This window comes from Strix uralensis, chromosome 19 (assembly GCF_047716275.1).
Source record: "Strix uralensis isolate ZFMK-TIS-50842 chromosome 19, bStrUra1, whole genome shotgun sequence".
Lineage (NCBI taxonomy): Eukaryota > Metazoa > Chordata > Aves > Strigiformes > Strigidae > Strix > Strix uralensis.
Genome location: NC_133990.1, coordinates 2,341,296 through 2,366,316, shown reverse-complemented (window position 1 = coordinate 2,366,316; position 25,021 = coordinate 2,341,296). Strand labels below are relative to the sequence as shown.

Genomic DNA, 25,021 nt, shown 5'->3' with positions numbered 1-25,021 from the left:
AAGCCGTGCCCTAGAGTAGTCACTTCACTAACAGCCTCTCTGGGTTGAGGCACATCTGCACCTTCTCTTGAATCAAGGCAGGTTAATAGCGACTACTGCCATGTCTCTCGAGGCCATGAGTGGAAGTAAAGCATGAGTAAGGGAAGTGCTGAGATTGTTCTACTCCTTGCTCCTCTGATTAATTTTCACATACCTTTTTAAATCTATAGTTATTTAATGTAAATGGTACCAACACTCAGGGGCAGGTGCTGAGGCCTCAGTGTCCCTTTCTCAGCCAGCTGCTCTAACCACTAAGCCACAGATTCAGTTTCTCTTTCGTCCTACTTCCTCTCAGTTCATTTTGCATCTTTGGTTGCTGGCTCACACAGCTTTGTTTGGGCAGGAAAGCTGTGTAAGCTTTCTTGGCCCCTTCCCCATCTCCTAGCTGCAGCCTGTGTTGTGTCCATTTCCCAGAGAAGCCCACTGAGCTGGGGGCTAGTGTGAAAAAGTGGACTTTTCTACTGGTGCCTCTTCACTGAAGTCATGGTAGTTTTGCATGTTTCACTTCTGATGCATTAAGTGTTTTGTTGAATTTATACTTAAACCCACAAAAGAGACAGAAGCTCCAAACTGAGGTCGTGCCTGAAGCATGTAGGTGTCATTTTGGCATAAAAAATATCTGAGATTTTCTCTAGACTTGTGTGGAACTACCTCTGTTACAACTGCTGAACAGCACACGACTCAGGTGAGTCATGGCCCTGACAAAGTTCTTGTACAACATGTGTCTTCAATGCACTTGCTCGAGGACTTTAGTCTGGTAGGCGTACCCAGAGTGCATCCTCTAGGCTGGAACCACACACAAAGCAGGTCCTGCTTATCCTTCACATGCTTCTCCTCACAGAAAATGTTTTAACTCTGTTCGTTGTTCTCACAGTATTCAGATCTGCATCTCCTTTCATCCAACTGCCCCAAATGCCATGTAGTCTTCATTCAATGTCTTTTGGAAAAAGTCCTAAAAGGTAAGGACTGCCCCACAAGCCCTCTGTGTCAGTGATGCGTCAGTTGTGAACGGACAGCCCCAACTACACAAGCTAAAGTGAAGCTGGTCCTTGCATCTCCTGATACAGTCTTGACTGTTTTTTGTTCATACAGTGGCACAACAACAAGGTCATTGTGGTGTGTTTGAAGTATGCTGGACGTGTACTATGCACTGAAAAAGATGAGTCCAGAACAAACTCTCTCCTCAGTGTGACCGCAAAGTCAACAGATCACCTGAAAATCTTCTTAAAAAAAGCCATCCAGTGCTTTTTAGGAATTAACTTATGTGAAAGACATATTTTAAATAGAGCACTTTAATCCTGTTCTCATAACAGAGGTCTGTGATGAACTGTTACCCACTCCCAAAGAACACAAGACACACTGTTTCTGAAGATGTCAGACTCCTTTTTTGGTCTTTGGAACTACCATATTTTAAATATGCAGTTTGTGAATTCTTTATCTTGTCACTGTAATAGTGTATTTAGAGACATTATAGGTTAAAGCATAATATTAAATAAGAATACTCTATATCTGTGATATCTATAGCTGAACAACATATATGTGGATCTGTGACCCCTAAGAGTACTTACATGAAATGAGCTCATTGTCAGCTGAATGATAAGTCTTATATGTCTTGGAAGTCCTTCCACCTGTTCATCAGTGATGAAGGTAAATACAAATTCATGGATCCCCAACAATGGAATCAGCACAAGTGTAGATCTTGCCAATCTTAAAAAGAAAATGTTTGATTATAGCATTTTTTCAACATCCTTGGTGCAAAAATCAAAACTTCAGCTACAAAGAAATTACTCCAGAAATATTCCCTCAATTTTCTGACTCTGGAATGGTATTAGTAATTTTGTGATTTTGAGGACAAATTCCCAGATATAAATTTTGGAGCACACTACCAGAAAAGTCTGTACAGGAGGAAATCTTGGCTTTGGGTTTAAGGTGAGAAGTTAGGAACAAGCAATTGAACAGGAAGAACGCTATCATCAAACTTATGCTGCTAGGTAAGAGCAAAACATTTACAAAGCTAAGTATGAGTGATCTGTTAACAGGGGACTTAGACTTTCCTATCACTGCTGAAAACTCTATGTAGCTGCATAGAAAGTTTCTGCAGTGCTGTTGGCAGTCATCTACTTTTTAAAAAACGCAACCAGCATAATTTTTATGGAAGACAATCTTCTTTAACAATCTGGGAACAGGTTTGCATGGATGAAAAGAGATCTCAAAAGAAAGTAAGTTCTGAGGAGGACTTGCAATGTGAAGAATAGCTTGAATCTTTGAAACTTAAGCAAAATTATAAGCAGTAGAAAAGAGAATATAACACAAAACATTAGGCAATGTTAAATACAGGCATTGCTGTCTGTCATCACAACAATCTTTGTGTAGCAATCTGGAGAATATAGCTGAGATCTTTCAGACTTTGAATGTTAAAAGAAAGTGGAAATACACTTCTTGTTAGGGATTTAATACTGGAATTTAATAGGAAGTTATTAGCAGAATTTCCAACCACCCCCCCACCCCCCCACCCCCACACACCCCCCCACCGAGTCCTGTTAAAATAATTCATCTTATTAAGGCAGGACTGTAGTAGCAGACAGGGATTCACAATGCTTTGATTAAAGATACTAAGAACTGTAAAGAACTGGGATGTGGAAAGCAGTTAGCAAATACCCAGATTTCCATTGATTTAACTGCAGTTTTCACTGCACCCTTAGCTCCTTGCAGAGCAGCCTGCCCTTGCTGTTCCTTGTGCAAAGGCCAAGTCTAGGACTTTACATAAGACATGATGTGCACCACTGAGACTCTTGCCAAGAGAGCCCACAGCAGGGCCTTCAGCAGTGCAGGCTAAGGATAATGTTCTGATTTGGGTTTATAAGAAGACCAGGCACATTCTTGAGTCAACCGTGTCTGTGTCTGTGAAAAAAGGTAGATGAGAAATGCTAATGTCACTTAGGAATGTCTCACAAATCTTCTATACCTCCTTTTCTTTTGAGGACCTTTTGTCACACTCAAGGAAAAAGTGTGTCACAGCAGTAGAGGCCACAGGTGTACAGTGAGGACACCTGAGAGCAGAGTTTTTACTGCATTGCAAAGTCCTTGAGAAAAATGCCCATAATACTCAGCACACAGGCATTGATCTGACTTTACCTCTCAGATAAGAAAATGTTTGTGGAGCCTGTTTCCCCAGATGGTTTTCCTATATCATATTCTGAATATCCGTTACATCTGGTGGTGGTAGGTAAATGTATAATTTGCAAGAGCAAAGTGGCACCCTTCTGATGTTGTGAGAAAAGAAAAGGGCTGGGATTTTGTTATTTATTACGTACCTGTATTTGTAGTCATGAAAGCTCATTTGCTGAGCTTTTAGTTTGGAAATCAGCATCCTGAGAATTTTTAAGAAGATGCCAAAGTTAACCTTGAAAGAAAATATATATGGGTGGGTTACAATAAATGCTATGACACTACTCATATAGCATACATAAAGAAATGTAAAGGTGATATTAAACACTTGCAAAACTTGTCACCAAATAACCAGAATGCACTTGTGATCGGGTTGGAACAGAAGCAGGTTACTGCCACAGCTGTAGCAGAGGGCACAGAGCAGCAGTGACAGACTCTGCTGCTATCAACTCTCTCTAAATGAGGCAGTTAACAGAGTTTATATTCCTTTAGGTCATACAGCTCTTCACCAAACCATGACAGGTAGGCAGGATGTGGTAAAAAACAGCAGGGATTGCAACTCTTCAGATGAAGAGTCTCTAGACAGCCAGACAAGGAAGCCCTGGGCATTCTTTTATGAATAATTCACTCCTTTTTGTTAATTAAATTGTGCTGACTTGGCGAAGACCAATCTGCCAATATTTCTCTCCTAATGAGGCCTGCAAATGCCTATGAGCCATTAACTACTTCACTTCCACAAACCAAAAGCCCTGTGCAAAAAGGATATTAAGGTTGCAAAGTTGAGAACCTTAGAGTTGCCATATTCAGCCTGATTTACGTATATGTTATGCTACATGATCTTCCAGTATGTACTGGTTTTGTCTGGGGCAGAGTTAATTTTCTTCCTAGTGGCTGGTACAGGGCTGTGTTTTGGATTTAGTGTGAGAATTATGTTGATAAGACACTGATGTTTTTGTTGTTGCTAAGTAGCACTTAGGATAAGTCAAGGATTTTTCAGTGCCCCATGCTCTGCCAGCAAGCAGGTGTACAAGAAGCTGGGAGGGAGCAGAGCCAGGACAGCTGACCCCAACTAGCCAAAGGGCTATTCCATACCATGCTCAGTATAGAAACTGCGGGGAGTGGGCCGGGAGGGGAGGATTGCTGCTCAGGCATTGGTCAGCAAATGGTGAGCAATTGCATTGTGCATCACTTACCTTTTCTTGGGTTTCCTTTCTCTCTCTTTTTGTTATATTCCTTTTCATTACAAATATTTTTATTATATTTTATTTCATTTTAGTTATTAAACTGTTCTTATCCCAACCCATGAGTTTTACTTTTTCTTCCAATCCTCTTCCCCATCCCACTGGGAGGGGGGAGGAGTGGGTGAGTGACTGTGGTGCTTAGTTGCTGGCTGGGGTTAAACCATGACACAGTACAAATTACATTTTAATTTTAACACAGAACCCTGCTTCCTCATTTTGGGAATGGACATTCGGGATTAGTTTCCTTGTCTTGATGTGTAGGTATTACTGCTGCAACCCTAGTTCTTGTTCTGCGGAAAGTATCAAACACTTTTCATGCTGTTTTCCCCAAATGTGCACAGATGTATCTTTAAAACATCACAGGGTGATAAGTGAATATTATTCCCTTAAAAAACCAAAACCAAAACCAAAAAACAACCAAAGCATAAATAGATGGAAGTCCAAAGTGCAAGATCACACCAGTTACAGGTGTTTTGATTTGATTTTGTAGAGCAATCAGCATCAACGGTGTTACTGAGAGCATCATACTTGCTACTTTAGCTGCAACTGGAAGTGCTCAACCCTTACCCCATCAGCTGTTTGGACATTCAGAAAGCAAAAACCAGAAATTAGTTGCCAGTTGTGATATTTTGCCTAGCATTGTGTATGAACTTGGGGACAGAGAGTTGGAAAGCAACTTTCTGAGGCAGCATTGAACTACCTTAAGCTCAGGTTCATAATTTTTCCTCATGAAGTGCCCTCTTGTCATTCACACATCTCCGTTACTAAAGTGCATGTCTTGCAGCCTATGCTCTCCTGGTTTTTTCTGCACCAATAGTTCATCTTGTGGGCATTTCTTTGGACAAGTTAGGGAAGCTATAGGTGCACACATGTACAAGAGTTACCTTTAAATGGATGACTGTACTGGTCTTTCTTAACTTTTAGAATTTGACTTCTTTTACTATAATTTATTGTTTTTACAAATACAAAGAATTCATCATAGTCAACACTGAAAGATTCTTCAAAAGTAGAGCTAACAAGCGTATTCCATCCAAACTTACTTTTGCCTGGAAAATTTGGTTTATCCTAAAAATTATTTTCTATTATGTACTTCTGTTTTTCACAGAAAACACTAAAACTTTATTGAAAATGTCTGCTATAAGATTTAAATACTTTTGCTCTCGATGTTTCATAGAAAAGACAGACTTCTCACTAGAATCTTTCACTATGTGCAAGAACTCTAATACTTTATTTCTTACTTAATGTGGGACAAAGGAAACCAAAAATGGCACATGGAGTTTTTAAGATCAGTGTTAAGAAATACATCTGTCATAGTCTCTTCCAGTTCTCCACCACCAAACTCAGATAATCACTTCCGTTTGAAGTACTCTGAAATTTCTGGATGGCAATAACATATGTAAAAGTGAGGTGACATCATTCTTTTCCAGGCTGACTGCTGCTCAGGAAATAGCAACATACAAGCTAGTGTGGTGCTTTCCCCATGATTCTTTCAATTTTATTTTAAAGAAAACAGGACTGTGTGATAAGGTTCAATAAGATAAAAGAAAAAGGAAATACAAAGTTAGCATTTCTGATGTTTTGCAATAAAAAGGTTAGGAACTTTTGGCCTGTACACCCGCATATGCCCTATGAGGACAAAGTCCAGCTGCAGTACCTGGGTTTTATAATCCATGCACAACCATCATTATGTAAGGTTGACACACATTTTGCCAGTGGATTTTAGATAAGTTTTCTGAGTTATATTCAAGAACAGGATACTGAGAACATCCTGTCTGGTTATTACGTGATCTGGCTCTCAGATTCTAACCCCTTCATTTCTGCCCACTATGCATTTCTCTTGTCTCCATACTGTGGCTGTCCCTCTATCCAATTTATCTTGCTGAGCATCCTCTTAATTCCTCCTCACCACTCTTTTCTCCTTCTTCCCCATTTTCAGTTCCATTCTCCTGCAATCTGCTATCATGCCTTTTGCTTAACCTTTCAATTTCAGTTCTCATTGATGCCTTCCCTGCCTCCCTCATGGTATCAGTGGTGGAGTGATGTTGATGCTGATCAAGACACTGAAGGAATGTCCCCACCTTCACTCCACTGCTGGCCACCATCATGTATACTGACAAACTGGATTCTGTTATATCAGGTCTGCACATGCATTTCCTGTTTGCCTTAGAAGTGATTTCCAAGTAAGGGTCACCCAGTGTGATTCCAAGGAACAATCACAGACAGAATGTCCTGCAACCTAACAGCAAGAGGATGTCTTAGTAATTCAAAAAGTTTATGGCTCCTTCTAAAAAGATCATTGGTATCAAAATGCACAGGCAAAAAGCAATGATATGTGAGTTCCTTCACCACTTCAAGGACTCAATACTACAAGACTCAACAGACAGGCAACTAAGTTTAAGAAAGTTATCCCAGGAAGAAGCTGAGCCTGCTTTTCTATACACATTGCTGGAAGGTGAAATAGCTTCAACTGTCCTCTAGTTGCTGCTTGTTCTTCTGTAGAAAGATGTCCATAAAGTCCAACTGATAATGCTGTATCTTTAACACTTTCTTTGTATTTTCTAATACTTAATGACTATAAGCTCTGGTAATGATCAGAGGTTACATACTCAGAATAAATTAAACTGCTGGGGCTATCTGAATCTGTGAAATAGCACCAAGCAGAAGATCCCAAAATGTAATCTAAAAAAGCAGGGATTAAAAATTATGTTAGAGGAATAACATATATGTGTATCTATCTATTTACATATAAATCTAAGGTGACCTCTCTTTTTGCCAGCCTTAGTTAGAGGTATTTTTGAACAAAAGGTTATCTCTCTTGTCACTTTATGTCTGCCTTAATGTTTCTGTGTATTGGTCTCCATTAGGAAACTATATCTTATTTGTTCAAAAATATCGAAGGACAAAACTGGTACTAATTACAATGAAAAATGAAGGGGAAAAACCCCAGGAGAAAGTATTTTCCCCGAGTTTTGGGTGATGATGAGAGGAACTCTCCAAGTAGTGACATGAACATCTGAATTAAGGTTAGAAATTTATCTTTAGAAATTTCTTTATATCTAGTCTGAACTTTGTATGTTACAGCTCTTGTCTATTTGCTACTATCCTTTTGCTGTACCCTCCTGGGCCCATATGACCCCATTGTTATTGCTACTGAAGACAGCAATGGGATCTCCTCTTAACCTTCTCAAGTCTGAAAAAAACCAGTTCTCTCAGCTTCTTCTTGTACATTTTGTGCTCCAAGCCTCAATAGTCTTGATGGCCTCTGCTGGACTGTCTCCAGTATGTTAATGTCTTAACATTATGTCATTGAATTGCATCAATTATGAATTATCAATTATGAATTGCATTGAACATTATGTCATTGAACATTTATGTCTTAACATGTCACTGAATGCACCAATTTCTCAATATTACACTTTAAGCAGTGTTTCTTTTACTCTGTGTACACATTTGCATGAGTAAAGTACATCTCAATTCTACATTTTCTATCTGTCTAGCTAACCAAATCACTTATTCCTCTAATTTTTTTATGCCTTGCTGATTGCATGAGAATATAAGGTATTCTGGACACACACCATAGTCCCACCTATCAAAATTCTGTGTCCATAATCATGTCCTCATGAGTTGTTTTGATCATGCTATTTCCATCTCTTCATCATCACTGCATTTGAAGTGTACACTTTTTTGCATTTCTTTAAGAAAAAAATTCATAACTCAGTCTTGTCATGCTATGCTTAATTGTTTTTTCATTAGGTGAATGTTTTCTCCTCATGACCATCAGTACTTCTGTTGCTATTTCTCTGCATCCTTGTTATCATAAGATCTTCCTCCATAGAGTATTTGGAGATTTCTAGTGGTGCTCACCATGTGGTAGCACTTTCCTAAGCAACCTGCTCACTGAGAAAATGAGGGTAAAAATATGAAAAGTAAAAAATATGAGAAGCAAAAGACTCCACCTTTGATGTAGATGGAGCTGTGCAGAATTCACTTCACAGATAAACAACAGTGTTTTGATAGGTTGACACTGGAATCTTTGTTGTTTGCAGATGGACAGAATGCCCATCCACCCACAGTAAGAAACTTCATTTACAATTTTTTATGTCTCATCTTTTCTAATTCAAGAATTGGATTATACTTGGAGAAGGTCACAAGAGACAATGAATCACATTTGTGCATGATGAAATAATTCTTACTGCAATGGAAAACAACATTGGTCCTCGGATGATCCACCAGATTCCCATATGCTCATTTGTTCCCCAGCACCTGAAGAATAATTTAAAGTATAATTACATTATTTTCATAGAAAAAAATAGAAAGTTTACATAGCCTATGTATATATTTCAAAAGGAAGTTGACAAAGTTCAACTTTTTCAGGTGACACTCAGGAGAAATGGAACAAAATAGGAAGAGCCTCACCAACAACTGTAATTGTATTTATTCTGAAGATCTTTCCACCAGAATGTTGAGAGAGGTTTCCCTAGACTGCAAACTTCAGAACTATCTGGCAAACTCAGTCTTTGGATCCACACAACAACTGTACATGGCACCAAATCTTCATAAGGGAATTCATCCTACTCAAATTTATCTGAAACTGGAAACTGGAAATGGGTAAACTATGAATTGGGACCATGGTTCTTGCCCTGCTAATAAGTATGTATATCATTTCCTTGAAGCTGTCTCCTTTTCTCGTGCTCTAACCTTCTAATTTGTTCTGTGTATATGTTCCTTCTTGCTAATTAGTCTGAAACTCTGTAGGACCTTGGCTTGTCATTTACGGTCTGCATAACATCTAAATCTATGAGACTGTAATTGTGATTTGGTTCCTCCTGTTGTTGCTTAATAACTATATTGGTGTTCCAAACAAAACTCTCTAGGAACCATGAATAAAAAGGGGGAACAAAAGAAATCATACATAAACCCCAAAGTTTATGTGATGCCATTTACAACATCATTGAAGATCAGAAGACTGATGTTCACTAGTGCAAGTTACCCTTACTGATTCATTCACTGAATACTGAACACATCCATTTAATACCAGCTTTTCATCAATATCAGTTTTTGTTATTATCCTCCATAACTATTTTTTTTCAAAATGGCAGTGAATACTAATTAAACTCAAAGTGTAGATGGTCTCCAAGGAAAGCACTAGTCTCCTTTTTTGACTAACAAGATGCTCTCCATGACGATGCTTGTGCTGACAGTTTGCTTCATATAAGTGGGTGAACATTGGATGCAATAGCTTTCATTTCATGAACAGTGGATGTTCATTCTACTTGATTTATGCATAAATTAATCTGAGAATTCCTAGAAGTAATTTAATGTGAAAGTACTAAAATTAACCTAGAAAATGTAACAAGTATTAATAGGTACTGTAGAATCTTAATATAATCTGGTAGTCAATACTTGTGTCAATCATTGTCAAGGGCTTTCAGAAAAATTAAGCAAAGAGAAATCCAGTATTCTAAGGCACATTTTATTTAATAACCTACCCTGTGTTCTCCAGTTTTGATCTGCTTATTCCCCAAGGTCCCACAAACAGGATAGGAACAACTGAAAAGAAAAGGAGTCAATTACAGCCAAGATTGCAGAATGGTTCACACAAAACACAGATATGTTACAGTAGCGTGTGGTGCAAAGACATGTTTTTCAGTCTTCTATTTAGTAGAAAAATCAACCTGATCTTGGCTTTCCCCATTTGTAGTTCAAACACAAAATGAAATTTCACTGTATAGTTGAATCTTGCTTTTTCAGACTGATATATACATATATATATATATACACTGGTGAACTGTCCAAATCTTCTAAATTCTTGACCCTGAGAATTCAAAATAATTGGCACTTGACTTGAGGCTTCACAGACTACCTAAGGCACCAGACGTTAACACTTTTATTTGTCAAAACTTAAGGAGTTTTCAGTGGAGGTATGGAACTCTGTCTAGTTAATTATGACAACTGCCAAGGGCTTATTCTCCTGGTCTATCTTTTCTGGACCCCTTAAAGATAATCTGTGGTCCCTGTTCCCCTATTGTTGCCCCCTCTCCTGGAGATCATAGACTGCAGACTGAAAAAACCCTCTGAAATAAAGGTTTGCTACACTATTACAGTGGTCTACAAATGTGCAGGCACAAGCTTCAATCACAAGCACAAGGCATGTGAGCTACAAAAGGCAGGTGTTCAACTGGATTCTCAGTCCAATAACAGACAGGAGATTTTCTGGTGGATGTGGCAGAAAGAAAGGAAAGAAGATGTGGATCACTGGGGCCAGAACAGGATCTAATCAGGATTTTGGGATACTAGCTAAGGTCACGGGAAAAGGTGGAGTGCAGCAATATTGGGAAAGGACCAGAAACAAAATACTCTGAGATAATAGACCTCTGAGTGGCTAAAATGGGGAAAGAGATAGAAAGGGTCTCACTTGGGTGGGAGAAAGCATTGATGCAACAAGTGGATTTGAAAGAACAATCAGGACATGGACCACTTGGGAAGGGAGCTACATGCTACAAATATGAAGTTGTTCCATAGGGAAAGATAATACCCAGGAGAATGAGGTGATGTTGTCAAGTGCAGTTCCTGGACGGTAGCTGAGGCAGTTTATCTCTGTAGGTGTAAACATGGTTCACCCCTGCTGGTTCATCAGCAGCGATACTACAAATGTCCATAAGAAAACTGCCAGGTGTCCCATCTTAGTAGTAATTCCAATAAATATGAATAAGAAATTGAGCTAATTAATGGGAAAAGGCCTCAAGGAAATCAGCGGATACAGGTATGAGAGCAATGGAGAGGGACTGAGACTCTTACAGTAGGGAGCAAATTTCTTAACAGACTTGTCCTATTGCAGTTTGAACAAGGAATAAAATGGTTAGTCTCTGTTTCAATGAGCTTGTGATCAAAGCTTATGATCAAAGACAGCGTGAAAGTGGTCTTGGTGTGTCAGCAGCCTATATGATAATACACACATATTAATATAGCACAAGGAATCTTTAAAGAGGAATGTGAGAGGGAACAGAAAAATCAAGACATGGATGGTGAGAAGGACCCTCTAAAGTGTAAGGTGCAAGCAGAGAAGGCCCAGAGGTTTAGCAATGGACAATGAAGTGTGGCATGCTTTGACAGAAACTTTAAATAGATGAGGAAGGATAAGAATGAGTGTGAAAATGAAGGAAAGTAGCTAATGTCTGAGGAGGAAGAAGCAAAAGAGGAAAAAGAGGGATGCCAAAAATGGATAGCATGTTCAAAACCGCAAGCCTGAAAAATAATCTTCACAGCAGCATAGTGGATGAATACAGGTAAGGCTAGAGAAAAGGATGCTGTAGGAAATAAGAAAAGTTCCAATGTGACTATATCCAGAGATGTACAAAAGGATTAAAGTAATATCCCACTTTTCTTAAACAGTGAAATAATTCACTCTTCAAAGGTACTTGTCTTCTTCCTTTGGTTCTAGAGAGAAACTTGATTACACAATGCACAAAATGAAGCAATCTGTTGTATTGACATCTTCTGAACAATATATACAGTATTATCTAATGCATATTCAAAACCTGGTTCAAATGGTGTAAGAACAAAAGTCAGACATCTTTTAGTCTTGTCATTAGTAGTAAACATAAGCCATTTCTATAAAAGGCAATTAAGGTTTCTGCGTTCTTTAATGGATCTTTATTCTTTCAGACCAGATTGTTCTGCCCTAAATTAAGTTATCTTGTGTGCTTCAACAGGGTTTTATATTACGTTTTTGAAACTTTTTTGCTCAGGTTTCTCCCTGTGTGGTATTTTAGATACTGAAGACCTGTTTCAGATCTTGCTTTAAGCATTGGTATTTTTCTACAGCAATGGTTCTCTTTTAATAAATTAATACCGTCACATTAGAAAAGCATTTAAAATGGCCTTATCTGAAATTCACTTAATTCTAGGAATTTCCCCAGTAGACTATTTTTTTTAGATGCTATCCAATTCTCATTTCAAAATTCAAGAGGTAAGGTAGATGTCAAAGAGAAGTAAAGTGAGCTGTCTTCATTCCCTGTGATTGTTACAGAGAGAGCCTAGTATAACTATTACACAACCAAAATTGAATGACGTGAATTATTGTCAAACTGACAGGGAGTTTGCCACAACCTTGATAACAATAACCAAATATTTCCTTTAAAATGTTGTAGCATTCTAACTGTAATGATTATAATTTCAATTGTAGCTGCCATTTGCTTCAGCTATTTATGTTTGAGTTCAAACACCTCTTTAAAATCATACCTCTTCATCCTCGGTAGATAATTTTAGCAAGCAGTGCAGCACAGCAAATATAGAGTTAATTTATTTACAACTACATAATCATCCACCACAATAAAATCCTTTTAAAAATCACTTTCTTTTTTTTTTTTTTTTTTTTTTTTAAGTGGGCTATACACTATAGTCTCACAGTCCTGGATGCACAATTTTACATTTGACAATACAGTTCAATACACAGACGTGGTGATAGTGAACTGGCTTGTAAAGCCATACACTAATAAAAGTTTTATAGTCAGAAGTTCTTATGGCCATCCATCCTATCCTCCTCCTTAACTCAAGCCACTGGATTTGACTCAATAACTCTTGCAACAAACCTATGTGTTGTCTAAGAGTACATTTTTTGTTTTCAGATCTTCAAAGGTCTGCAAGTTGTACAGGTAGATTTTAGATGGTTATTGGGAATTAGGAAACCTTAATTTTCTCCTTTGTACAGACAAGATACAGAATTATGATCTCTGAGTAAGCAACAAACCTAATTGTCAGATTACACACATAATTTACACAATATTGTTCAGTTGCTTGTAACTAAATTTACATTGTCTTTATTACATGAAAAATGCCTGAAATATAAGACCCGAATCATGAAGTGTTTCAGGTTGTCCTCTGAGTTAAAGCACACTTTAGAACTTTAAGGTGAGCTCGGAAGGTGAACTTATAAAAGAAAATTTTTAATGTTTGGGCATCTTTGCTACATAGGTGCTCTATTACAGAGGAAGAAAATGAAGTTGCTGATAGTACCACTATATTCAGTGATGGCAGAAAATACAGACCAAATACACTCAAATTTCTTCTTTCTGTATACAAGGGTACTGTTTTCTTACAGAACAATTCACCCATTTCCTGTATCTGCAGATCAAGCTCAACTGTAATGAATGTATCACTGTTGGTATACCTTCATTAAAATCATTGACTTCAAAACAAACCAAAAAAAAAGAGTTCAAATATTTTCTTTCTTCATTAAAAAGTATCCATCACTGACTCAAAAAAGTACCACAGAATCAAGAACTTGGAAACTGTTATGTACTTACCCCATCCTATCACAATATATGTCTGTAGCAGTCGTCTTTCAGAGAGTACAACAGTTATCAATAACGTATGCAGATAAATTCCTTCTACTAATAGCCAGAAATAATTTGCCCCAACAAAGTAATGCATGAGAAACTGGGCAGTCCTACAAATGAGTATAATCTGTAGAAATGAGAGACCGGGAATCATTGTTAATATATAAAAGCTCTGACAAATCCTGGTTTTCTCTTGTTACTTTAGCAACCATTTAAAAACTAACACATGGTTGTGGTAAAACTGTGGTTTGGTCACATATCTCACGAGACTCTGGTTGGTGTTTGGGAGAGGCTGGAGGGGACTGCAACAATTTAAAGGCTTCTGCATTGTCAGAGAGTTTGAGTGGAGGTGACGAGTAGGAAAAAGTGACAGCATAGACTGGAGTATGTGTTCTTTATCATGATCTGCATATCAGAGTTTTTGCTGATAAGCTATTAAAATCATAGTCACCATTAACATCTTGCAGGTAATTTTGCTTGTTGACATGGGCAAACTATATTCATACGACATCATACAAGTATAATTTATCCACAGTAGTCACACGAGAGATGTTGTTATTCCATTATCTAAACAAGTGTAAGAAAATTAGCACAATTTTCTAGTACAGGAAAGCCTTTAAGCTATTTTTTTTCTCTTAGTGTTCTTACACAGCAAACTCATTGTTTGATAACTCTGTCTTAAAAGCAAGATTTGTGTGGATTGCATACCAAGAGAGAATAAGTGCCAAATAAATGTGTAGATTTCTTCCTAAACAATGCAGTTGTAAATTGTTTTGCTTAATTGGATGTTTCTAAATATAACTACTGATTAATCTGTTGTTTCTATACAAGACTTCATATAGAATCAACCTATTACAATTTATCAAATCAGAATTTTTTTCTTTATTACCCCGAGATTTATCAGCAAAATTTCAGCATTCGAAGCTCAACTAACAAACACCTCAAAGCTTACTGCCATATGGCAAACTTCCAAAACTGTAACTGTTACAGCCACTAGCAGCACACATTACCTATTAACAATGAACTAACAAGTTACCTCAGGACTGAGGTATAATATCCATCCAGTTTCATCATTTGGTCTTTTGGAGTAAATATTGTTGTATACAGTGTCTTTTATAAGGACTGCTGTGGTGCGCAAGATAAAAGATGCAAATAAATTCATATGGATGTAGTTTCTTGTGCAATGCAGTTTTCTGTGGGAGAAAAAGTAATGTATGAATCCTATGGAATACATTTAATTTGCATAAATGAAAAACCACCGTTGCATTCATCAATGGATTTTGCTTAGGAATTGCTTTTATAAAGCTTATTAGGAAAATATGAGTTATTTACACAGGAAGCTAAGCAATAAACTCGATTACATGGAAAGAAGAATGTGAATACTGGAGTCTGTACTTTTAAAATGCATGTAAATTTGTACTAACCTGAGTAAAGAAAGTATAAGGAGAGCTAATACAAGTGAGATGAGAGAAAAATAATGTCCTATAGTGTACAAAAGCTGTAATGTGGTAAGTAATTTATGGTCTTCTTCCTAGGAACAAGAAGAAAAATGTGTTACACACGCAGGCAAGTGGGCAGGGCACAAACACCGCTCAGATTCAACTTTTTTGGGTTACAAGGTATGAAGGGAAGGTTTCTGATGCCTGCTTCCTTCACTGCCTGATGAAATCATTGCATGACAGAGCCTTTCAGACAGCCTTAGTTTCTTTTTAAATTTGAAGGCACTCACAGTCTCATTTCCAGATTGATCCTGCACAAGCACCATTCATGGTCTGATTTACAGCTAATCATTGCCATGATTACATGCACTAAATGGATCATGGTGGTTTCATAACTGCAGAGATCAGCTCACTCAACCTGTACACACAAGTGCAATTACTATGTGTGTGGCCTGGAGACACAATTACAGATCAGTTGTGTCTGTACAATTCTGAGAGTTAGCTCTGACTAGAGTCATTGAAATAGACTTACTTCTGCAATGATCTCAAAGGAAAAAATCAAAATTATTATATTAGGGCTGTCTAGAATGTCTTTGAATGACAAATAAGACCTCAGATGAGGAAGGGGGTCATTCACACTTCGCTTCATTTAACATTTCTTCTTGGTAAGTTTTTCCATTTAGCTGCTTATGTCTACCTCTCATCTCTTCATATGGCTTTTCTGGCTCAAGAAAAGTTTCTCTGCAGAGGGACATCGAGGTAGAGGATATGTGGCTTTCATAATCCATATTTGGCCTGCAGAGATCTTCTTGGAACCTGTGTCTTTTCCTCAGTGATTCTGTTGTTTTCTTTGTGAATAGTTTTACTGTTCAGCACCAGTGATTTTAGCACCGTCTTCCTACCAGTAGCTGTCTCTAATCAATTTATGCTAATGAGTGCTGTCTGGATAGCATGGGTAAACTGTGCCTCTCTTGGAGAGAGTGAAAGTGCCCAGGGAGAGCAGTGTGGGTGCAGAAGATTCCTGTAGCACAGCCATTAGTCGCTGCTCCATGAAAACAGTCCAACAGGCACAAACCCAATAAAAACCACAAGTTATCTTCATGACTGTGCCAATTTTGCAACACCAAAGCAAATGAAATTAAGCTGATTCTTCTGATGTGTGCGTGTACTAGCTTTGGGTTATTTCTAATATCCTGGGGTTTTCCATTAAATAGAGCAAACAGGTACGAAACCACATTTAGCATTGGTAAGAAAGCTGATTAAAGCTCTCAGAGAAATGGTCTGCTGTCACACAAGATGAATTAATGTGTCTCCCACCCATAAGTTTGCAATCCAGAATGGTCAACAAACCATGGAAAACTCTCAGTACTTACAAGTATTTATCACACTTGTATAAATAAACTGTAAGTTTGGAAGTTCATGTACTCACCAAGTTTAGTAAAAACTTAGTAGCACATGGGGATCCTGAACTAAAAGTGTTTAATAAAGTATTCAATAAAGTAATGTTACTCAATAAAGTAATAAGCAGTAACAGTGCTCACCCAATAAAGTAGTAAAAAGTAAAAAATAGTCAACAGTAATAGTGCTGACCTAAGAGACTTCATTTTGACATCAGCTAAGCTGAACTCTATGGCAATGACGTTACAAGAAGATGAAACCAGATAAACTGCATGCTTTACTGATATCTGAAATGGCTGCATTCATTGCAAGTCATTGCTCAGTTGTGCAAGCAGGTGACAGGATCAGATCCCTGTTTTACTGCTTTAATCATCCTTTACCTTAAACCTAACTTGGGTGGTGGAAGTGAGCTTGCTGGGTTGCAAACTGCCTTATCACAGAGAACACGAGCCAGGCTTCTTGGCAGATACAGATCAAGGATGCGATTCCCAGCTTCACAAACTAGAGTTGATCAGTAATTATTTTAATTTTATCTTCAGTACAAAGTCCTGAGCTCTGTCGAGGTGAGAGTATCTAGTCTGCTCTTAATTCAGCTCAGGAGAGCCAATTTCCCCTGCTGACAAAGCCCAGCGCTTGGGCTGCATGCTATATCAGACGGGAAGGATAGCATTTGCATTATGATAAATCCTCCAGTCTGTGACTACCTACATTTGAAAGGATCAGTTAACGGCTCATTAAATGCTAAAAGTCTCAGGAAGCGGCTGGGAATGAAGTTGTCTGGGCTTTGCAGACTACAGAGACTTGGGGGAGATGATGGAATCCTTTGAATTTAAGTTACTTGATTGTCAAGCTGCAGACTTGTTCAGTTTTATTAGGCAAAATTCAGCACACGTGAACACTGGACTCTGAACAAAAAATAATTTGTGACATAGAAAGCAGGAATCCCCCTCCCTAAGCTTTCCTCCTCTGCTTCTTCTAAATAAATTAACAGGTTTCTATTTGGCAATCTAAATAAAATCTGCACATTTTTTTGCAGGTATTCAGTGGAAATGTTTTATCTGTTACTCAAGAAGGGATTAAGAAGATTACAGTATTAAACCATAATATAAATATTACTTACATTTTTTTGGAAATGATTTTTCTCAGAACATTCTGAACTATCACGCCAAATGTCTGTGGAGTTTTCCCTTGTTTGCCAAGTCCCTTCATCCAAGCAGACTCTGTATACGTTTCCTACACTTCCTGAAAGTAAACAGAAGTTTAGTCTGAAAGGTCAAAATAAAGATTTCATTTTTCATGCACATTCTAAAGATTTCTCCCTTATACCACAGCAATAGACACCACCCCACCCCCACTCAGAAAAGGAATAAAACCCACTTTTCTTTTGTCTTTGACAGTATATTTTTCATATTTACATAATACAAAGTGGGAGTGCAATCTAGCAGAAATAAATTCCCAGAATGTACCTGGTATTTACAAAAAATACAGTTATATCACCCAAAACAAAAGCTTACATCTCACTTTATTCCTTTTTCTTCATTAGGTTCATAAATTCCATCAAGTATGGGTAACACATTGCCCAGGTTGTGCAGTCAAAATTGTAGGAGGAAGAGTATGGTTTGATTACAGAATGATCTTTCTCTGAAAGACCTGTGGCTGGTGTTTTATTTAGGTGTTTTGGGGACCTGTCAGCAGGTGATGTGAACCCATGAAGCTTTCTTGGCTTCCACTCCATTGTCCTAGTTCATACTAATTAAGGATTTGCCATCAGAATAATAGTATGGAGACCCTGGTTGATGTTTGTTTGATGTTGTCCTGAACAGATGCCTTCCATTTATTTCTAATCAGACTTGAGCTTTTTCATTCATTTTTGAATTAGAAAGTGTTTAAGGCTTGCAGCAACAACCAGAATATCTCATTTCGCTCAGGATAACTGGAACTGAGAGAACTGCTTTGAGAGAACAGTTTGCTGTGATGGAGCAGGAGCTCTGTGTGGAGACTAGACACTGAAAAAAACCTGAAGGTATTTATGACGTGATCAGAAATCTCATTTCTAGACTATCCTAATTTTTCTGTGGTCAGGCTTGACAGTGATGACAATCCACAATAAATTTACTTTGAGCTTCCAAATGTTTCTGGTCCAGGTCCATAGGTGTTTCAGAACACACATAGCTGTTCCTTGGAAATGGGACCAGCAATGGAAACGGGGACCACAAGCAACCCTAACCCCAGTCCTGTGAAAATCTATAGGACAAACAGACAGCTGGGCTGTTTCTAATGCCTCTTCTCCTACGGTGCTGTGGTATGGATGAGAATGCCAGATGAAGCTGTAACACAGCAGCCCCACTGTGTTCCCCACTGTGAACACAATTAAAACTTCATAACCTGATGCAATGTCTTACATTCTGCTTTTGTAGAAATTTAGACAGAAAAGGAGAGAAAAAGAGTCTCCATGACAAGGAGATATATTTATTATGAAGAGCTGAATTTGTTCTAAACGGCTGGCAGAAGCCGTTGTTTGGGAAACTAGATAGAAGCTGGGTCCCTTTCTGTTTAGAAGCACAAAAAAGTACAAAAGATGACATTACAGAAAAACCATGTGTGGGGTGGGCTGGAGAAAGCTAGGATAAGCAGACCGTAGTAGTATCCCATAAACTAAAGGACTCAGACACAATTTGTCCTTCCAAGTGGTATTAGAAATGCAGCTAAGAAAGCCACACATAGCTAAGAAAGGCTGTGTAGCAGGATTCAGAAATGCTAGGCTGCAGTGGTAGGAATGTCCTTTCATTTCTTTGGGAGAAAGGGAATGTTGTTTGCTTTTAGACAGTTTTGCTCCTGGCAGATGTTACTCTTTTTCCCTTCCTGAAAGTCTCCCTGATGCAGTCCCTCAGGAAAAGGCTGCTTGGGGAGCTTGTTTTTTCACCACACCAGTTGCTCATGGTGCAGTTTGTCCTGCCGGAGGGCTGACTGCTTGGACTGCTGCTTTGTTTAGTTACTCTAGTTTTCTGGGAGAGAGCTTCATGTCTGGGGTCAGTGGGGACCCCAGAAGTTGAACCTTAGAAGCTGAACCCCAAATCTGTTACTGCTAATAAAGGCCTGGCAGTACAGTTACACGATCTTGGAAAAGTTGCTTTATAGCAGGCAATATGGAGCTGTAACAAGCACAGATGGAGAAAAAGAGTAAATAATTAAACATTGACAACAATTTTGTGCCTCAGTTCAGGAAAGAGGTGAAAAGAGATGAGACAAGAAAGCTCTCAGACACTTCAAAGGACACTGGAACAAGAGAGACAAGCACCATCTGTCCTTTAGCTGGATTCCCAGCATAAACTCAAAGAGAAGTTACTACTTTCACATTACCATTTTCCAACCACGGCAAATATGAAGGACAAGGAACAGAGACATTTCCTGGGGGAGAGTAAGGCCAGCAAACAAATCGATCAAATGTCCCATTACAATGTATTCCTGGGGAGAGAATCAAATAAAAGCTTCATAACTTGTTCAGAAAATGGACAATCATGAAAACCATTGTATACTGTTTCAGGTAACCTGCAAGCTACTCCAGAGTATTTGCAAGATGTAGCAGATAAATTCTGTGCATTCACTGTGCAATGCTCAGTGCTCAGTGCAGAAATGACTGCTGCCCTTCTTCCCTACATCTACACAACAGCAGCAGGTTTTACGTGCTTCATTATGGGATAAGGATATCGCTCAAAATCATTCTGAGGCTTCTGTTATCCAAATGTAACAGTCAAATTCAAGCTGTGCTCTCACTCACTGTACTCACTGTACATGCTGCAGACTTTTTGCTGGTAAATGGAAGATATTCCACCTTTCATGACCCCTGTGGCACTGTTCTCAGCTCAGATCACTGCCAGATTCTCAGATGGTGACTCCTCTTAGTCTTTGCACCATAAAAGTTAGGCAGCTGGTAATATCTCAGATTGTCTCACTTCTAAGCTTCACAGGTATCATCACATCGCTCACAGGACTTAAGGTTAAGATAAAACATTTGACAATGCAGAATTGAAATGGTGCCATCAGGTTACAGTAAAATAAAATAAAATGCATGATGTCTGCTCTAGTTTTGGTTAGTTTCTGTCTTTCTTCTAGGATAAACTGAAGTTCTCTCTTAACGTCAATGGTTTTGCCCATCCAAAGCTAGAAGAGCATATTCTGCTTTGTTTTCCATAATACTTAGCAATGCTTTGAGAAACTTCTGTGAGAGAGCAACAAAGATAGCTGTGTGCTATCTCACCAGCATCTTTTTGGAGCGCTTCTGCTAAAATACAGAGCACAGTATGTACATTCTTAGTAATTCCCTTGTATCTTTGAGGCTGAATGTCTGTGGCCCCATCTGCCTTATGAGTTGTGTAGTTTTTAACATTTATAGCTTAATTTTTATTGTTCCTTTCCCTGATACCTGATCAAGGTTTGTTCAAGTGCAGATTGGGTAGGCTGCCAGGAGAAAAATAGTTTTTTCTCCATTTCATGAAAACTGGATTTCTGAGTCCCTGTAGTTCTCCTGATCACCTGCTACAAACAACTGCCCTCTAACATCTTGTTTTTTGGGAAGGGAAGGGAAGGGAAGGGAAGGGAAGGGAAGGGAAGGGAAGGGAAGGGAAGGGAAGGGAAGGGAAGGGAAGGGAAGGGAAGGGAAGGGAAGGGAAGGGAAGGGAAGGGAAGGGAAGGGAAGGGAAGGGGAGGGGAAAAGGGGAGGGGAAAAGGGGAGGGGAAAAGGGAAGGGGAAAAGGGAAAGGAAAAGGGAAAGGGAAAGGAAAAGGGAAAGGGAAAGGGAAAGGGAAAGGGAAAGGGAAAGGGAAAGGGAAAGGGAAAGGGAAAGGGAAGGGAAAGGGAAGGGAAAGGGAAAAGGGAAAAGGGAAAAGGGAAAAGGGAAAGGGAAAGGGAAAGGGAAAGGGAAAGGGAAAGGGAAAGGGAAAGGGAAAGGGAAAGGGAAAGGGAAAGGGAAAGGGAAAGGGAAAGGGAAAGGGAAAGGGAAAGGGAAAGGGAAAGGGAAAGGGAAAGGGAAAGGGAAAGGGAAAGGGAAAGGGAAAGGGAAGGAAAGGGAAGGAAAGGGAAGGAAAGGGAAGGAAAGGGAAGGAAAGGGAAGGAAAGGGAAGGGAAGGGAAGGGAAGGGAAGGGAAGGGAAGGGAAGGAAAGGAAAGGAAAGGAAAGGAAAGGAAAGGAAAGGAAAGGAAAGGAAAGGAAAGGAAAGGAAAGGAAAGGAAAGGAAAGGAAAGGAAAGGAAAGGAAAGGAAAGGAAAGGAAAGGAAAGGAAAGGAAAGGAAAGGAAAGGAAAGGAAAGGAAAGGAAAGGAAAGGAAAGGAAAGGAAAGGAAAGGAAAGGAAAGGAAAGGAAAGGAAAGGAAAGGAAAGGAAAGGAAAGGAAAGGAGCATTTCCAAAATGTCAAAGGACAACCAAAACCCAAACTCTGAGAGTGATATCATATTTTTCTTGGTACTTGCACCCTGCTACTAGAAAGCACACTCCTAGAGATGATCAGACTTCCTAGAAGGTGAATTTTATTGGAGGTATGTGTAACTCAGCTTTGATATCATAGTGGCCGTACACACTGTTCTGACGACTGCTCTGTCACAAACACACCTTTCTTTCTGAGAAAGTCTGCTTAACATCTTACTGCATATCTTCATTAGTACTTTTCTGACTTCTGGACATTCACCTTTGAAACCCTGAATTCAGATAAATATTTACACAAAACAGAAGGAGAACATATAATTATATTGTCAGCATCTAGCAACAAGTATTATTTTATCATCACATAAAAGTCTAGCATGATGAAGTGGCAATGAAGAACTAGATAACTGAATACTTCAGCTGACCCTTCCTGCATGTGTTTTTGGTACAGTGACTCTCCTACATGGTAACATCCTGCATGGTAACCATAAGAAGTTAGTTGCTTGCTTCCAAGGGAACAAATCCAAACCTGCCTACCTGTTTTTTTTTGGGACCTAAGACAACGCAGATGCATCACATTGCTGACAGACATTTCATTATGTGCTCAAATTGACACTGCATTGTACTAGAAGTGTAACAATTTTGACAGAGGTAACTGCCTGGTTTTCCCGACTTGGACTGCTTAGGACTCAGAAGTTATATGCCATCCATGCAAGTCCCTAAACTATGAACGTTCCCAGATTCTAAGTTCTCAGCATGGAAACACATACTGGAAGAACTGGCTTTAAACATTGTTGATGGTTTTCTTCTTTTTCACAGTAATCACTAAACTGCTTCAGGACATTATTCACATAATTTTTATTACCCTCTTTTAAGTTGGTGGAAGCTGAATCCAGGGTGTTCCACATCCCAGGTTACTTTTGTTTTCATCCAGTGCCTGCCCATAAAAAGTACATAAACATCACAGAGAACTGTGACTGCAACTCCTATTTTCCCCCAGCTATCACTGTAGGATACATAGTGGGTCAACTTGAACAAGGGTTATCCTACCTCCTTCAAGTGGCCCAGAGGTTAGCATGCTTTCCTGAAATACCGTAGAATCATAGAACAGCCAGGTTGGAAGGCACCCCAAAAGATCTGGTCCAGCCTTTCATGGGAAAGGGAGCCCAGATGAGATTATCTAGCACCCTGTCCAATCGCATCTTGAAAACCTCCAGTGATGGGGACTCCACCACATCCCTGGGGAGGTTGTTACAGTGAGTGATTGTTCTCACTGTAAAAAATGTCTTTTTTATATCAAGGAGAAGCCTCTTCTGATGCAACTTGTACTCATTGCCCCTTGACCTCTCCATGTGGCTTTTTGTGAAGAGAGAAACTCTGTCTTCTTTGCAGCTGCCTTTTACATTGATGAGGTCCCACCTGCATCTTCTGTTCCCCAGGGTGAAAAGACCTAACTCCTTCAGTCCTTCCTCACAGGGCAGGTTCTCCAGCCCTTCAGTCATCTGCATGGCCCTCCTTTGGACCCTCTCCAGTCTATTCATGTCTTTCTTGAGTTGTGGGGATGAGAACTGGACACAGTGCTGCACATGTGGCCTGACACAAGCGCTGAGTGGAGTGGGATGATCACTGTCTCTGCTAGTAATGCCCCTGAGAATGTAGCCCAGGTTCCAATGTGCTTTTGCTGAGGCAGAGGTGCACTGCTGACTTATGTTCAACTTGTTGTCCATCAGGACCCCCAGATCCCTTTCAGTAAGACTGCTGCCCAGCCACACTGAGCTCTTTGTTACACCTTTGTTAAACTTCATACAGTTCTTGCTAGCCCATTCTTCCGGCCTGTCCTGGTCTCTCTGTAAGATGACTACACCTTCTGATGTGTCCACCTCACCACCCAGTTTGGCATCATCAGCAAATGTGGTGAGGGTGCTTTCAATGTCACTGTGCCCAGATCATTTATGAAGACGTTGAACAGCGTGGGGCCTGGCATCAATCCCTGGGGGACCCCACTTGTGACAGGCTGCCAGCCTGAGTCAAAACCATTTTTCACCACTGTTTGAGTGTGGTCTGTTAGCCAGTTTGCTACCCATCTCGCAGTCCTCCATCCAACCTGTACCTTGTCAGCCTGTCCTGGAGAAGTCTGTGGGAAGCAGTGTCGAATGCTTTGCTGAAGTCCAGGTAAGCAACATTCACTGCTCTCCCCATATCGACAGTAGATGTTACTTTGTTGAGGAAGGTGATCAGGTTAGTCAGGCATGATTTGCTTTCGGTAAATCCGTGTTGGCTTTTCCCAATCACCTGCTTCATTTGGTTAGTAACAGTTTCTAGGAGGAATCATTCCATTACTTTCCCAGGGATTGAAGTAAGACTAATGGGCCTGTAGTTTCCTGGGTTCTCCTTTATTAGTGACTATTTTCCCTGTCCTGTTTAGTAATGAGCCTATGTCTTCTCTTTACATCTGCTTATGTGTGGTGTTGTTCTTAACATCTTTGGACAACTTCAGTTCTAGATGAGCCTTAGCTCCTGACTGCATCTCTGCATGCCATAGCAAAGTTCTGGTAGTCCTTAATGGGTATTTGGCCACCTTTTCATAGCCAGTATGTTTCTTTTTTGCTTTAAGCACACCCAAAAGCTCAGGAAGAATGAGTGGGCATTTCCTGCCCCACATACACTATGAAAGCTGGAACAAGTTCTTGATGGTGATGGGGCTCAGAAATGAGAATGGGGTGTTGCTTTGTTTCCCAAGCGGTACAGCTTTACAGCATAACCTAAGGCAATTAGCTCATGCTGTTGTGGCTGCCAGGAGCTTCAGCTGCTTCTGGAGCAGATCAGTGATGAAGGCTGGAGAGCATGAGGATTCATTCCTTTAGCATGCTGCCATGCCCAAGCAGAACTGCTCATTTTCAGCAACTCCTAATTCAGTTGAAAGAAGAAAAAACCTGTTATTGAATGTGATCACCAGAAACAGTTGACTCACAGGGTATATCTT

At 39.5% G+C, this 25,021-nt stretch overlaps 1 protein-coding gene across 1 annotated transcript in view; it reads right to left on the bottom strand.

Moving 5' to 3' along the window:
* GLP2R (glucagon like peptide 2 receptor) overlaps positions 1–25,021 on the bottom strand; it is a 40,731-nt gene that overhangs the window by 7,698 nt on the left and 8,012 nt on the right. The window contains exons 3-11 of the mRNA XM_074889129.1: positions 19,984–20,088; positions 17,740–17,865; positions 15,211–15,313; positions 14,823–14,979; positions 13,754–13,913; positions 9,938–9,998; positions 8,642–8,711; positions 3,354–3,442; positions 1,608–1,746 (exon numbers count right to left, since the gene is read on the bottom strand). Of these exons, the coding sequence (XP_074745230.1) occupies positions 1,608–1,746; positions 3,354–3,442; positions 8,642–8,711; positions 9,938–9,998; positions 13,754–13,913; positions 14,823–14,979; positions 15,211–15,313; positions 17,740–17,865; positions 19,984–20,088 (1,010 nt within the window). The remainder of the gene's footprint in view (positions 1–1,607; positions 1,747–3,353; positions 3,443–8,641; positions 8,712–9,937; positions 9,999–13,753; positions 13,914–14,822; positions 14,980–15,210; positions 15,314–17,739; positions 17,866–19,983; positions 20,089–25,021) is intronic.